The sequence below is a fragment of the Lemur catta genome, chromosome 2, assembly GCF_020740605.2.
Source record: "Lemur catta isolate mLemCat1 chromosome 2, mLemCat1.pri, whole genome shotgun sequence".
In the NCBI taxonomy this organism is placed as follows: Eukaryota; Metazoa; Chordata; class Mammalia; order Primates; family Lemuridae; genus Lemur; species Lemur catta.
Window position 1 is genome coordinate 84,362,752 of NC_059129.1, and position 17,041 is coordinate 84,379,792.

Genomic DNA, 17,041 nt, shown 5'->3' on the forward strand with positions numbered 1-17,041 from the left:
ACCAATACGTGTTGAGAAAAAAAGCCCAAGATCTTCAATCTCTAATAGTAATTCTGCCTGTTAGAGCACAAAGTTGTGGAATCATCCAGACTAGAACTAAAGTCATTTGGAGTGTGGTCCTGACCCTAAGTAGCTCTATGGCCTTGACCTTGCTGTTTAACCTTTCTGGAGGTGACCTCATCTGTAAAATGAGGGGCTAGATTGGCTTATCACTAAGATTTCCTCGTATTCTCATTCTATGCTTCAAAGAGCTAACATGCAGGACTTTGTGAGACAATTATAAAAAACCATGTGGAGACATTGGTGTTATTATGAACTGTTACTACTTTGGCCTTGTGGTTTGTGTTCCAACACTTCCATCTCCCAGTAGCCTGAGGGAAAGGAAAAAGCTGGGAAAGAACAGCCAAAGACATTCCAGTCTCAGATCTGTTACAGATTTGCAAGTGACCCAGATTCTCTGCCTATTAATCTTCACACCCTTTCTACCAGTTTGTGCCCTCTATCCTCTCTTATACATACAGGTGACCCACACTATTCTTCTCAATCACTTTTTATTCCAACTGAAACAAACTTGTTAAATTTTGTTAGAGGAGTGGGTTTTAAATACCCACACACACACATATTATTAAGGGAGTGAATTTTCATCACTTAGCCACACACATGCACACACACACATACACACTCACACACACATGTGGGTAAAAGAGAAAAGACATTAATTTGTTTAAAAAAGACAAAACAACAACAGAGATTATCTTCAGCCTCAGTGGTTCCTGGGATGAAGTAGGGGGAATTGACTGCAAATGGACAAAGGGAACTTTTTGGAGTGATGAAAATGTTTTCTGCCTTGATTGAGGGACTAGTTATATGAGTGTTTACTTGTGTCAAACTGTTAAGATAGGTGTGTTTTATTGCATATTATACCTCAATAAAATGAAATTATTAAAAAATACTGTCTCTACTTTTTTCATTTATCTCTAGATACCTGTTTAGTGATCAAGTTATAATATTAATAAGAAAACTTCTTCAAACAAATCACAGTATTACTGTCAGTCAGAAAGTGTTCATTGCATTGGTTCTCAATCATAACCATACAATCACTTGGGGAACTTTTTTTTTTTTAACCTCAACCCTATTCCTTCTATAGACTTGGGGAACTTTTAACAAACTTTTTATTTTGATATAATTGTAGATTCACAGGCCAGGCGTGGTGGCTCACGCCTGTAATCGTAGCACTCTGGGAGGCCGAGGGGGGTGGATCGTTTGAGCTCAGGAGTTCGAGACCAGCCTGAGCAAGGATGAGACCCCGTCTCTACTAAAAATAGAAAGCAATTATATGGACAACTAAAAATATATATAGAAAAAATTAGCCGGGCATGGTGGCGCATGCCTGTAGTCCCAGCTACTTGAGAGACTGAGGCAGAAGGATTGCTTGAGCCCAGGAGTTTGAGGTTGCTGTGAGCTAGGCTGACGCCATGGCACTCACTCTAGCCTGGGCAACAGAGTGAGACTCTGTCTCAAAAAAAAAAAAAATAGAAAGAAATGATCTGAACAGCTAAAAATATATAGAAAAAATTAGCTGAGCATGGTGGCACATGCCTGTAGTCCCAGCTACTTGGAAGGCTGAGGCAGAAGGATTGCTTGAGCCCAGGAGTTTGAGGTTGCTGTGACCATGGCACTCTAGCCCAGGCAACAGAGTGAGACTCTGTCTAAAAATAAATAAATAAATAAATAATTGTAGATTCACATACAGTTGCATGAAATAGTATAGAGAGTTCTCCTGTTCCCTTCTACCAGTTATCCCCAGTGGTAATATATTACATGACTGTAGTACAGTATCACAACCAAGAAACTGACATTGATATAAGCCACTGACCTTATTCAGGTTTCAACTTGGGGGACTTTTAAAAAAATACAGGTTACTATCCCTTATCTGAAATTCTTAGGACCAGAAGTGTTTCAGATTTCGGATATTTTCAGGTTGTGAAATATTTGCATATACGTAATGAGATATCTTGGGAATGGGACCCAAGTCTAAACACAAGATTCACTTACATTTCATATACACCTTATACACATAGCCTCAAGATAATTTTATACAATATTTTTAATAATTTTGTGCACAAAACAAAATTTTGGCTGCAACCCATCACATAAGGTCAGATGTGAGATTTTCCGCTGGTGATGTCATGTCAGCCCTCAGAAAGTTTCAGATTTGGGGACATTTCAGATTTTAGATTTCTGGATTAGGGATGCTCAACCTGTACCAATATCCTAACCCTGACAATTGAATCATAATCACTGGGAATAGGGTACAGGTGTTGGAATTTTTTAACAGCTCCTCACAGGCTTATTGAGTATTTATACTCAATATTCAGCATTGTGAATATTAATTGCAGTGGAAAGATTATTATGTGGAATTACATATACCCATATACTAGTTTTGAATTGAAAAAAGAAAAACTGAACTATACCATTGTTTTGCTAGGAAATGAGAACTTGAATATATAGAATAGGATTTTTCTAAATAATCACGAGGCAGATCTTGAGTGTTAATCCATCATTCGGAGACTAGCCAGATAAAAGACTGTGCTCAAGGAGAATAAAATAGTAAAATAGTGACCTAATATTGGGAGAACAGGGTAGAAAGTATGACTTATAATAAGAATCCAATTTCTCATGAATGGGAATATATGGTAACAGAGCTTTATACCCTTATAGACTTATTTTTAAAGAAACTTGAAGCTTTCTTAATTCTTTGCCCTCCTCTTTCCCAAAATGAAAGGCAAAAGTGATGGACTTGAAAATAGTAAATGAAGAATAATGACATTATAATTTATTTTTAAGTGATTGACTCATGAACAAATTTTAATGTTACACATTGCTAAACTTACTAGATATAGTTTGGGGAAAATTGAAGACATGTTCCCTCATTATCCATGAGGGACACATAGCATGCACTGGCATCTGGTATCATCAGCACTGTAATTATAACTAATAGAATTGCTAACATTTTTTTGATCATTAACTATGTGCCAGACTGTTCTAAGCATTTTATATGTGTTAATTTGTTTTATCTCATCAGCAAACTATGAGGAATGTATTATTATCTTCTTTAAAATATATGAGGATATATAGGCATAGAACTTTCTCAGTTAAAATGTTGGTAAGTGGTAGAGCTGGGATTTGAACCCAACCTGATTCCAGGGCCCATGGTCTAACCATTACTTAATACTGCCTCTCAAAATATGAGGCAAGTTTTTGCTTATAACTTTTTGTATTGAATTTCAGCTATAATTTATTGATTATAGATCTTAGTATTATTAATAGTAAACCTAATATGTATAATTGCATAATTTGAACTTTGCTTTAAAAGTTCATTAGGTTTTTTTTTTTCCTTCATTGTGTGGATCTAAGACCAACAGATACTGTTATAATAGGAAGATCTTTGAGGAATTGACCCTGATTGTAAGACAGATGGAGCAGGAATGAAGGAAACATATCCAGATTTTAGCACTTGCCTTCACTGGCTTCAATTCTTGAAACAGATTGCCTGAAGAAGTAGGAAGATGCTTTGCATTTTGCCCACCATCTGTCCTGACTTCAAGACACTTGGCATGTGCTTAAGAGAAGACCATTAACTCTCCTTTTCTTCAGTATTCTGTGGATGACTGCACAAACAAAACAGCAGCACTGGCACTGTAGGAAATCTTCACACTGAAGTACAGAGCTGTGAGTAGGAGCTGAGGCAGGAGGAAACCTGACAAGAGTGAGAGCTTCACATTCTTCAGTTCCTTTCAATGCTTTTATTTTAACCTACCTGATCTGTAAATAATGGAGAAGTCATGGTAACAGGTTAAAGTATCCTACTATGATCATTTTCCAATATCTAAGAGGTTTTTCATTATGTATTTTGATGCAACATTATTCAGCACATTAAAAAATTCATGTCTTGATTTGCCACTTTAACATTTTATAACAGTTTTACCCATTATCAATGTAAAATGACTATTTTTGTTCTATTTAAGGCTATCTTGTTCCGCTTTGTCTATTAGTAATATTTCATCTCCTTATTTTCTTTTTTTGTTTGCATTTTATAACTATAAACTTGTCTACTGTTTTACCATAAGATGACTTCAATATAGTCTATGACTTTTGATAAAATGAAAAATCAAGCCAGGCTCAGTGGCTCACGAATGTAATCCTAGCACTTTGGGAGGCTGAGGCAGGAGGATTGCTTGAGGCAAGAAGTTTGAGACCAGCCTGAGCAAAAGCGAGACCCTGTCTCTACAAAAAATAGAAAAATTAGCCAGGTGGGGTGGCATGCGCCTGTAGTCCCAGCTACTCAGGAGACTGAGGCAGGAGAATCACCTGAGCCCAGGAGTTTGAGGTTGCAGTGAGCTATGATGACACCACTGCACTCTCGCCTGGGTGACACAGTGAGACTGCCTCCAAAAAAAAATGACACTTTATAAAAACTCTGGGTCAACTATGATTAGAAGAAAGTTCCTTAACATGAAAGAGAAATTCTATTCCAAACTATCAATTAACATTAAAACTTGATAGTAGAATACTAACAGCAGAAATTTAACACCATGAAAGCTTTAGCTGTTGCAATAAAATATGTAGCAGTAAACAACAAGAAATATGAAGGAAAGTAGAAAACTATAAGGAATCAAAAATATTAAAGGAAGAGACACCTGTGATGTTTTTGGATGTGAATTTTTTAAGACATATTAAAGATGTTATTTCTCCCCAAATCAGTCTACAAATTTGATTTTAACTAGTCAAAATACCAGTGAAGTTATTTTTGAGAAGTGCCAAAATTAATTTGAAAGAATGGATTAAAGTTTTTTGAAAAAGAATAACAATGTTTGGTGGCAGTGGGACAAAACCTGGATCTATTTAATATTAAAATTACAGGCTTGGCGTGGTGGCTCACGCCTGGGATCCTAGCCCTCTGGGAGGCTGAGGCAGGTGGATCGCTTGAGGTCAGGAGTTCGAGATCAGCCTGAGTGAGACCCCGTCTCTACTAAAAATAGAAATAAATTATCTGGACAACTAAAAATATATATAGAAAAAAAAAATTAGCCGGGCATGGTGGCGCATGCCTGTAGTCCCAGCTACCTGGGAGGCTGAGGCAGTAGGATCGCTTAAGCCCAGGAGTTTGAGGTTGCTGTGAGCTAGACTGACACCACGGCACTCACTCTAGCCCGGGCAACAAAGTGAGACTTTGTCTCAAAAAAAAAAAAAAAAAAATGCACTACATACAAAGCTACAATAATTAATACAGTGTAGGGCTGATATAGGAATAAGGTTGGATTCAAAGAAAAAGTTCAAAAATAGTTAAAAGTACATGTAAGTATTTAAACTATAAGGGCATGTCAGGTCAGCGGAAGAAGGATGGATTATTCAGTAAATGAGTGTTTTTCAAACCAAAAGTCATAATCCATGTGTGAGTTAGGAAATCAATTTAGTGGACCATCATAATTGTTTCAAAAACAGAAAAGAAAACATTTGTTATTGCATGATAAGGCTGAGTATTGTTTCGTGGGACTTAAGTTTTTGTTTGTTGTATGTATGTGTGTTAGAGTATGGTGTAAAATGTATTCCTTAATGTGGATCATGGTTTAAAATGTTTGAAAACCACTGCAATAAATGGTATTTTGACAAATAGCTAATCAGTTGGAGAAAACATTCAAAAAGGATATAAAAATATAGAGACAGAATAAATGACAGACTGGACTGAACTGTCAATGGAACAAAAATATAAGGATAGTAGCAGTAAGAATCATTTAACAGAGGAGAGTTCAAACCAAATATATGAAGCAAAGTATAGAAGGTAATAGAATAGGAGCAAATAATGGAAACACATTAATATTAAATGTATATACCTCAAACCAAAAACTATTAAATAAACTCAAACCATTAAATAAAAACTGCTAGAAATTCAACCTGAAGATACAGTTAGTATGATAAAAATAAAAGGTATATAAATAAAATTCAAAGGATATTGAATGTTACCTATCTCCAAATATATATATTTTTGATGCATATAAAAAATTCAACCTCTATTGCTTTGTGACTTTGTAACACAGTTTCTAGCTTTTACTATGTAAAAAAAGAAACTGATTTATTTCTTTCTGTGTTTTTAGGGGACTATTTTAGTAAAGGGAGAAATGAGTCTGAGGATAGTAAGCTTCGATTCGAAACTTATCAGTTGATATGGCAGCAGATGAAATCTGAAACTGAGGTAAATAATTTTTTTGATAATATTTCCTATTTCTCTGATACCATAAATCTCATATTTGCTTCCCATCTTCTTTTCCATCAATTTACAAGAGCACTGATGAAATATAGGTCAAGTATAATCTGCGTATCCTAAAAAACCCCTGCTATTTCAAATATTATGCATAGCTCTAGGTACTAGAACATGTTTATGATAACTGTTAAGACAAGGAGCTTTTAAATGGTGGCACTCTTAAATTATCTGTCCAGTTATACAAGTATGAAATCAAACTATTTCTGAACTCCTTCACTCCCTCATCCTCATATCCAGTTACCATGTTCTTTATATTCTAGCTCTGAAAAATTTCTTCACTGTAGCAAATTGGTGACTCTAGTGCCAACATTTTGAGCCGATTGCTTGTTTTGTTTGGCTAACACAGTGTTACAGTTTCTGTTTTGTTTTGGGAGGGTTATGCACTTTCCAGTTTGTTACTGCCTCCTGCCAGTTTTTATTGCTTTATACCTACTGGCCTTGCTCATTCGTATATTCCATGTGATCCTTGAGGGTATTTGGGTTTGTGGATTGCAGTTTAGGTCCTCTTTATTTCTTAACCTGGATTGTTATAATATCCTCCTAGCTTGCATGCTTGACTCTGATATCAAACCCTTCAATCTGCCACCAGCCCTTATGGCACCATTGGCCAATTTAGAAAAGCCCTCCTATTAGGCAAACGCAGCCCTATGCCAGGCCTCAGGGATTTTCCAGCCATGGTGCCAGATTAACCCTGATCTAATCATGCCTTTATTTCACATTCCTTCCATGTTTCTCCCCACAGAATAAAATCCAAACCCTTTAACTTCATATATATTTTTTCTTGGTCTGGACCTTTGCTCATTTCCTACCACTTCTCATATTTTTTAAGCTTAGCTGTATCTGTGGTTTACTAGATATTTGGTGCTTTCTTCCTTCCTTGCCTCCCCTACTCCTTATTCCTTCTAACTTTCCTTTACGTCCTGTCACCTCCTCTATCACCTGCTAATGCTTTGGTTCAAATATATCATCTCCTTAGCTTAACTTAGATGGTCCTACCCTTGGCTCCTATACTATGGCACTCTATACAGTGTGTCTTCATTTTAAGTGTTCTTGTTTAATTTCTTTACTCTTTTAGGGTAGAGGCTATCTTTCATTCATAAGGTGGTTAGTAAATGTTAGTTGAATGAATAAATGAGAGGAATTTTTAAATGGGAGAATCCAAAGCGCTAATCACTAGAGATTTTAGGAAAAAACATTTTTTTATTTGATCCAATTTTTAACATGAAATATTTCTTTGGAACTGAATCCAAAACCAGGAAAGACATATCAGATTACTACCACCAATAATAATTCATAAAGTTTTGTGTTTTCTTTATAGCGACTACAAGAAGAATTAAATAAAAACCTGTTTGACAATTTAATTGAATTTCTGCAAAAGTCTCATTCTGGATTCCAGAAGAATTCAAGAGACTTGGGCTGTCAAATAAAACTCAGAGAAATTCCAACTGCTGCACTTGTTCTTGGTATGTATGTGTGTTTGTTCATATGTGCATATGTTTGTTTATTTTTTTATTTTTTTTGAGACAGAGTCTCACTCTGTTGCCTGGGCTAGAGTGCCGTGGCGTCAGCCTGGCTCACAGCAACCTCAAACTCCTGGGCTTAAGCGATCCTACTGCCTCAGCCTCCTGAGTAGCTGGGACTACAGGCATGCACCACCATGCCTGGCTAATTTTTTCTATATATATGTTTAGTTGGCCAGATAATTTCTTTCTATTTTTAGTAGAGACGGGGTCTCTTGCTCAGGCTGGTCTCGAACTCCTGACCTCAAGCTATCCACCCGCCTCTGCCTCCCAGAGTGCTAGGATTACAGGCGTGAGCCACCGCGCCCGGCCTATTTTTTTAACTGTTTTTTTTTATTGTTGAGAATAGTGGGAAATAACCTGTTCTGATAAACCTTTTTTCTCTCTTTTATTTATAGAATTAAACCAACTATAGTTTATTTTGCATACTTGCAAAACCAATACAAGTTCTTTACATCTTTACAGATGATCATCTGTGAATTAAAAGGAACTGATTCAGCTAGTTCTCCCTTCAACTTTTTGTCAGAGGGGAAATATATTTGTTTTATTCTTTCATAGATATGAGAGTATATGAGATTTGGATTTAGTGATAAAAAAACCACCAGTGTGTTATTCAATTTTTATACTTTTTTTGGTCATATAGTCAGTTCAATGGAATTACTCTGTGACCTTAATTTTATTTTCCTGTGCTTAGTTTTTCAAACTTAGATTGTTTCATTGTATTGATGTTAATTGCCTAGGAAAGGGTTTGGATGAATTATGTATAAATTGCTTTGAGATTGCAGGTTATAAATTTCTTAGGCACTTAATATCCAGCATTATTATCCCATCTTTACTAAACATGCATTCCAGGATAATGGGAAAAAATTTCTTTGGAATATTAGCAAATTTCCTTCATTTCTTTTGAAAACAAAGTTGAATTTACTTGGGTTCCAAACATGGTTTTCATTTCACTTTCAATTTATTTGTTTAGGATTTGTTATACTGGCGGGCTCTGAGACAAGAAATTAATTCTCTTATGTAATACTGCCTCCAATACTGTTCATTATCCATATCTTACTCCAGATATTCATGACAATACTTCTCAAACTTTAGTGTACTTATGGATAACCTCCAGGGATTGTATTAAGATGCAGATTTTTGTTAATAGGTCTGTGGTGGGGCCTGAATTTCTGCTTTTCTAACAAACTTCTAGCTGATGCCCATACTGCTTGTTCTAGGACTCACAAAACTCGAGAATGATTTTTACAATGTTTTGGACCCACTTTACAATGTAGTCTACCATCTAATTTCAAAACCCCTTCTATTTATGGATGATAAACTGAGGCCCAATGATGCTTTCTACTGCCAGGTTGCAGCAACTGGAGATAGAGGGGGAGTTGGTACAATCAAGTGGGATGGCCTGATACGCTGTGAAAGCACTGTTCACGTGCTTGTCCTGCGTCCAGTCAAAAAGGAAAAAAGAAGCTAATGGAAATTATATTTCAAAATCTTGATCTCAAGAGAACATTTTTCAGTTAAATACATTATTGATTATCTTGTTTGCAATAGACAAGTCCATTGTTTTAAGGAATATAATGTTAAATAGCCCATGAAATCAGTCAATTAAAGACCCAATAAGCCAGTCTTTTACGGAACTCCCAAATTTTTTCAGGGATGCATTATTACAATCACAGACCGTATGCATACTAGAAATAGTTTTGATACTATAAAAATAATCTGTATTCAAAGAATGCTTAGACACAGTGGCTTGTTTTCTATTTTCAAAAAGGTAGCTTTCATGCTGCCAGCCAAGGTAGCTCATGCCTATAATCCCAGTGACTTAGGAGGCTGAGGTGGGAGGATGGCTTCAGCCCAGGAGTTTGAGATCAGCCTGGGCAATGTTGTGAGACCCCATCTCTAAAAAATAAAAATTAAGAAAAATTAGCCAGGTGTGGTGGTGTGTACCTATAGTCTCAGCTGTTTAGGAGGCTGAAGCAGGAAGATCACTTGAGCCTAAGTGTTTGAGGCTGCAGTGAGCTATAATTGTGCCACTGTACTCTTACCTGGGTGACAGAGCAAGACCCTGTCTCTTTAAAAAAAAAAAAAAAAGGTACATATCCATTTAAAAAATAATCTGCTAATATTTTTATTTTGGCTTTCCTGAAAAAAAAAAGAAAAAGGTTGTTCATTGCTGGTATGGGTGATTCTGTAACTTTTCTTTTTCTTCCAATCAATGGGAGTTTTACAGTAGCAAGTCTCAAACACCCTGAAGGTGCCTTGCTGCTATCTGCCTCGGCATCAAAGGACTTTTTAGAAATCACAGATTGTTATGTTAGGGAAGATAGCAGTTAACAGAATTTTTTCCAAAGTAGTGGGGAAATTTCCACTCACCTTTGATAACTGTATGCAGTGTACTAAAACTCTGATTTGCAGAAATGAAAAAAGGGGTTCAATAAATACGAAAAGGACCTATAGTTTTAATTTTTTTTTAGGTTCTTCCTTCAGAAATCAGCTTGATGTCCACTTTACCTATTGTATCTAGTATTATGATTGCTAATAGTATTAATTGTTGGATTCTCCTCAGTTGTTAAGTCAGGGTCACAGGAAGGCTGGAATTCATAGCTCTTTATTTTTGAATGATTTTTTTTTTCTTTTTTTTTTTTTGAGACAGAGTCTCAGTCAGTTGCCCAGGCTAGAGAGTACAGTGGCGTCATCATAGCCCAATGCACCCTCAAACTTCTGTGTTCAAGCGATTCTCCTGCCTCAGCCTCCCGAGTAGCTGGGACTATAGGTGTGCTCCAACACGCCCTTAATTTTTCTATTTTTTGTAGAGAGGGGTCTCACTCTTGCTCAGGCTGGTCTTGAACTCAGCCTCAAGCAATCTTCCCAACTCCACCTCCCAGAGTGCTAGTATTATAGGTGTGAGCCACTGTGCCAGGCCTCAAATGATTATTTTAGATAGCTCTTTATGAATTTGACAAAGCAATGAAATTACTCTTAAGATATTTTCAAGGGTCATCTACACATCCCCAGTAATTTTTTTGAAAGAAGAATTGCACTAAATACATTTTCTGACAACTGTAATGTGTACCTGTAGATAGCTGTGGTTAATGAATCAGTCTTCATTTATGCAGTATAATTTCTTGGTTTCTGTTATTAATCATGTTTTTTAAATGTTCTTGATAATTTGCTTGATGTGTTAAATATCTTTTGTTACTGTTAAATTATTATTAATAAAAATGATGATATTATATTGATGTATTATCCCATAGGTGTGAATGTCACAGATCATGATTTAACATTCAGAAGTCTAACAGAGGCCCTTCAGAATAACGTAACACCGTATGTAGTCTCATTGCAAGCTAAAGATTGTCCAGGTAAAATATAAATGTCATAATAACCTTAGTGTGATATTACAGATTTCTTCCATCCTTTTCTTTCTCTCTCTCTCTCTCTCTCTCTCTCTCTCGCTTTCATTATTCCTTTTTATTGGTGGGAAAAACACAGTGCTACATTTTTGGCAGGGTGAGGTTTAGTGGCTCCCAGAGTAATCTCGACTATTGCAGTACTCTTTACCTCATTTTGCTTTCTTTATCCTGGTCCCATTTCTGCCATATCAGCTTCAGTGATAGTAGCAGTCCAAGCATTTTTACAAGATGTATTCTTTGATCCAGTGGAACTTCTAATAAGTAGAAAGATTTGGGACAGGAAGCTAAGAATTGGGGGATGGGGAGCTCTTGTGTAGCTCAACAGAGAGTAGACTACATGGGCTCATGTTTATAGCTATAAATCACCATATCCTCCCGCTTGGAAAGGCCACCGTGCTAGAAAAGGAACTAATCTTGAGGGTCTGAAGCTATTAAATTATAAAGAATATGCACACAAATATAGTAAAATTTGGATTTGGACTGATACAAGAGTTTTATGTGCTTATATTACTTTCATATTCATAAACTATTGGGAATTAAGTAAAAGCCCCTAAGGCATCTTCAAAAATGGCTATATTAGAGATTTATAATCAGTAAAATAATTCATATAATAACACTTATTTTTTTTGAGGGGACCTTGATAATCGTTTGTTGTCCGATGTAATTTAAATACATATTCCCAAAATAATTTATAGTTTTCATGTTTACACATTTACTTATGTAGCCCTTTTATTACAAATAATACACATAAACTTACATAGTATATAAACTTCGGTCTAGTCTTACTCTGAATTAATGAAATTTAAATATTAAGAAGAGGGTACTAAGGACCATTAATAATTAAGATATTAAAAGTTACATTGTTGGTAAGTATAGAAAAACACATGCCATGCAGATAATGTAATATACTAATCAAGTTTCAGGAGCTTTAATTTTGTTTTAAGAGAAAATAAGCTTTCTTTTTATATTCTGCAGATATGAAACATCTTTTGCAAAAGTTTTTCTCACAGTTGATGGACTGCTGTGTGGATGTAAAATCTAAAGAGGAGGAAAGTGTTCAGGTCACCCAGAAAAAGACGCGTTGTTCAATGGATTCACTTTGCAGTTGGTATATGACTGTCACACAGGTAAATATAAACCAGTGGTTTTCTCCCAGGAAATTGACATATGATTGATGGAGCTTGGAATTATATTAGACTTGGACTGTTTTGTTCTAATAAGGATATGCTTATGCAGCACTAGGTGTTAATTTAATAGCAGCTATTTATTTCTTCTAAGACTACTAGAATTCAAAAGCATTCTTTTATTAATATGCAGCCTAATTCCGGTAAATGCTTAGTTTTTTACAGGGACATTTTATTTGTGGGAGAATATCATCAAGTGACAAAAACAGAATATCAGGAGTCAGTTCTGTTGCAGATTCTCTGTGACAATGAGTATAACTTTAATCTCTTAGGTTCCTCAATATTTGCTTTTGTGCAATAGAACCATGCTGTTAGTACCCTCTGTCAACTTAATTTTATGAAGAAGAATATTTTTAATATTATTTTAAGTTATTTTTAAAAAATAGTATATATTTTTTAAAAATATAATTTGTTTCATGTTTAGAGTTTTTAGAGAATCAATGTAAGTAAAGTATATTCAACAAACAGACAAATAGAAAGAAGCTCTATTCTACGATGACAGTATCTGGTAAGAATGAGTAACCTAGGTGATTCATTGGGTAACTGCATCATAAAACCACAGCCTTAGTTTATGATGCTGTGTAGCCAGACAGTATGGGAAAAAATACCGTGGTGACATGTTCCAATCAACATTTTTGCTAAAGTCATCATAAATGAAGTTTCATTTTGCTTTATATAGGGACTAAACTTTGTCTAATGCTTACCATAATACCTTCATTTGATCCACAGTTTAAGATTTTCTAGAAATCAAATGCTACCTGCGATTTATGTCATATATCTTTATAAGATTGAGTTTGGACCAAATATTTAGAGTCCTTTTCAAGCTTGAATTTCCACAGTAGCAGAGTAACAAGTAGTGCTATTCATTGTGGTTTTTAATTAAAAGTACTAGTTCTTACCTTAAAGCAAAGCAAAATATCACTTTCTACCAACAGAAAAACCAGTTTTGTAGAAAATTTCCTCTTCTTCCCATGTTTTTCCTGTCATTTTCTCAGCAGAAAATATAAATATTTCATATGAATTATAGATTTTACTGAACCTTTTTCTTCTTGGTTATTATTCCCATGTCAAACACAGAAAGATTCTGCTAATGACTGTTGGAATGAGTTTCTGTTTATTATGTAGGAGAAATAAAAAACAATGTTATGCTGAAATGTAAAGGGAGCTATATCAACATGTATTGGTGTAGCATTGTTTGGGTTGTAAGGCTTACTTTTTAACTCCTTCTTTTTACAATGGCTTAAAAGAAGACAGACGCAAAAATGCCAAGCAAAAAGAGGACTACTACTAGCCAATGGCAGTCTCCTCCTGTTGTGCTTATCTTAAAGGATATGGAAAGCTTCACCACAAAAGTACTCCAAGACTTCATAATTATCAGCAGGTAGATGGTATATTTCCTGGCTTTTATGCAAAATTCTCTGTTAAGAAAACATAACTTTTAACTTAAAAAGCATTATCTTCATTTTAACACTAACTGGATAGAAATCAAAGTGATTCAAATGCTTATTAATTGAATGATCAAAGACCTCTTAACAGATTTTCCATTTGCTTTTTGACCCAAGAGTGAGAGTCAAAGACAAATTTAGCCAGTTTTAAATTAACGTGGTAAGGTAGTATAAAATGTGGTTTATCTCACAAAGATTTTTTGTCTCTTATTTGCCCATTAAATGGGTAAACTACTACAGGTTGAGATTTTCATCAGGTCTTATTTTCTGATACCTTTCTGTCCTCTGAGGCTTTGAGTTGCATATAGCTTTACTGAGCAAGAATGTTTTCTAAATAACATTATCTTATGTTTATGTAATATTCCTAGTGAGAAACTACTTTCATGATCTCCTAGGATCTTCAAGGCATGTGAAACTCAGAATTGAAGTAACCCTATTTTAAAATTGAATGACATGCATTTCCCATGGTATATTTTTTAGGATGGAATTTATTTTGGCCTCTTCTATATGTTAACTTGTCTTAATAGTTATGGCTACATTGGTCTACAGCTTTATATATTGTGTTATAATTTACTAAGACACTTAAAATTCCTACTTGGATAGTGTCTTCTTTTCCCACATTGACTCTAAGAGTTCTACATCTTAGGGCTTTTCTTAATGCTATCATTGAACTGCTTACCATGCTGGAAAAGCACACAGTACAAAATAGTGACATAAAAGCTATACTTTTTTGGAGCTCAGGCTTGTGACTACTTTAGCCGTCAAAAGTAAAGAAGAACCACCTACAGCAGTAAGACAGTCCAGGTACTTTACTCCTCTGCAGATAGAACTGCATACAGCTAGAATACTGAAAAGCAGTAGCTAATAGGAGAGAGCAAGCAAAATCATTATCCATGATACAGAGGGGTATGACCTGCAATAGCCCTCAAAGATAGTATTGTTTTACTCTGTGAAAGTCATTTGTGTTCATCCTGGTGATGCTAAGAATAAGTCCTATTCAGGATGTTTGAAATAAGAATGTGAGGAAGGGATATAACATTTTTTAATGATGTCCATTAACTCTTGGAGTTGTTATGGCTGCATAACATAGTATCTGTTAGAAATGTCCATAAATAGAATAAGTTTTTGAAAATTAATGAGCTTTATGTCACTGAACTCTTAAAACATAAGCTGGGTGGTCCAACTGTGAGGACAACTATAGGCAAGGCTCTAACTTTGGGTGAGAGATTAAATTGAATGGTTTCTAACACTTGAGATGGTATAACCTTAGGGAGAGGCACTTGATCTTTCTGGACATCTGTGTTCTTGTTTATAAAATGAGAGGATCCATTAACAGATTGATTTCATAGCTAGAATGCCTGGGAAATAACTATTTCTGTGATACTTTAACAGAAGAAAAATGAATGACCTAGAAAATTTTAATATTTGAAATGATTCTATTAATACTTAGCAGTATCTTATAGTCATTAATATAAAGTTTGTTTTATCTTGAAATGTGTAATATATTTGCTAAAAAATTTCTACTTTTGTATCTGTCTTTGAAAACTAGTGAACATCTACATGAATTTCCACTAATACTAATTTTTGGAATTGCCACATCTCCTATTATCATCCACCGGTTGCTTTCTCATTCAGTATCATCTTTATTGTGTATAGAACTGTTCCAATCTTTGTCTTGCAAGGAGCACCTGACTACGGTACTTGATAAGGTAAAAAAAAGTTTTACTAGAGAAATAGAATGAAAAGAAAACTGCCAAGAATAGATTGTAAATGTAAATGTTAATGATAAATCTCTGCATCTCTCAGAGTAATATTGAACATATTCTTTCACATGATTTAATATTTTTATTTAATGATTTTATAGTGTTTTATAGTTTTATAGTGATTTTGTATAACATTGCCTCTTCAGATAAAATGTAAGCTTTATGTAAAGAATGATCATATCTGTCCATATACTTATATCTACATATGTTTATTCAATGGAAAATAATAGGTTTTTAAAATATATTTTTACAGAATTTGTAGACTTTCTAGTAAAATGTTTTTACTCTTACATTTTATATAAAATGATTTAAAGTTTTCAGTGGACTCTTTTCCTGTCATGCTGCTCTTGACAACAAATACTAAAATAAATTGAACTATGTTTCTTTAGTATTAACCTTCCCCAAATTGTTCTAGACTCAGTTCTTTAAGACATACTTTATGCTACTTATATAAGATAAAATAATGACAACCTGCCTGCTTATTTACTAGGCCTGCTTATTTACTAGGCACTTCTATACTTTTTTTCCCCCATAAAGGTGATGTCCAGTTATAGTATTCCAATTTGCTTGTTATAGCCAAATTCAGTTGACCTTCTGCAACTATGCTTCTGTTTAAGAAGTCTAGTATGACTTTTCATTTTCAGTTGTAAAACACCACTATAGGCCTTTGAAAATTAGCCAAATAATACAAATTCAGCTATTCTATATTTTTGAAATAGATATCTGTTAAAATGCATTTTATTAAATGTAGAATGTGTTACTCTTCGTTAATTTGAATCAGAAAAAGAAAATTTGAATTGGAAAAAGAAATCTTATCAGGTAACAAGAATTGCCAAAGCCTGTAGCTTCTTCAGTGGCTTCTGGTGGGAGAAAAAGGATTATATAGTTAATAGGCAGTATTTTTAAAAATTATGAATTGGATGGAGGATGGTAGACATCTTTGGTTCTGAAGATGTAGTATGAATAGCTTCTTTTTGTTGTTATTATATGAATTTACTTAAAATTTTTCTTGATACTTGATCTAAAAAAAAAAACTAGCTACTATTACAGCTTTCATAGTTACTGTGTCTTAGTATCATTCTTTATGCTTCATATTTATGAAGAATGAAGACTAACAAGGAGTATCTCCCCGACCTTAATCTCTTTCAGCTACTTCTTACAACTCAGTTTCCCTTTAAAATAAGTGAAAAAGTATTACAGGTTCTGACCAACATCTTTTTGTATCATGATTTCTCAATTCAAAACTTTATAAAAGGACTTCAGGTAAGAATACACTAATGGGTTTAAAAATTCACAAGCTGATTCTAAATAATTTGCATGTTATTTCAGACTATTTAGTATGATAAAACCTTTTAAATGCCAATTCAAGTTATTTTATTCTAGGTTCTACCATTCCT

General features: G+C 34.6%; 1 protein-coding gene across 2 annotated transcripts in view; it reads left to right on the top strand.

The window, feature by feature from the left end:
- ORC3 (origin recognition complex subunit 3) overlaps positions 1 to 17,041 on the top strand; it is a 63,252-nt gene that overhangs the window by 4,176 nt on the left and 42,035 nt on the right. For both annotated transcript variants that reach the window (XM_045543997.1, XM_045543998.1), the window contains exons 3-9: positions 6,156 to 6,253; positions 7,641 to 7,785; positions 11,097 to 11,201; positions 12,228 to 12,379; positions 13,684 to 13,817; positions 15,431 to 15,590; positions 16,794 to 16,907. In XM_045543997.1, coding sequence (XP_045399953.1) covers positions 6,156 to 6,253; positions 7,641 to 7,785; positions 11,097 to 11,201; positions 12,228 to 12,379; positions 13,684 to 13,817; positions 15,431 to 15,590; positions 16,794 to 16,907 — 908 coding nt within the window. The remainder of the gene's footprint in view (positions 1 to 6,155; positions 6,254 to 7,640; positions 7,786 to 11,096; positions 11,202 to 12,227; positions 12,380 to 13,683; positions 13,818 to 15,430; positions 15,591 to 16,793; positions 16,908 to 17,041) is intronic.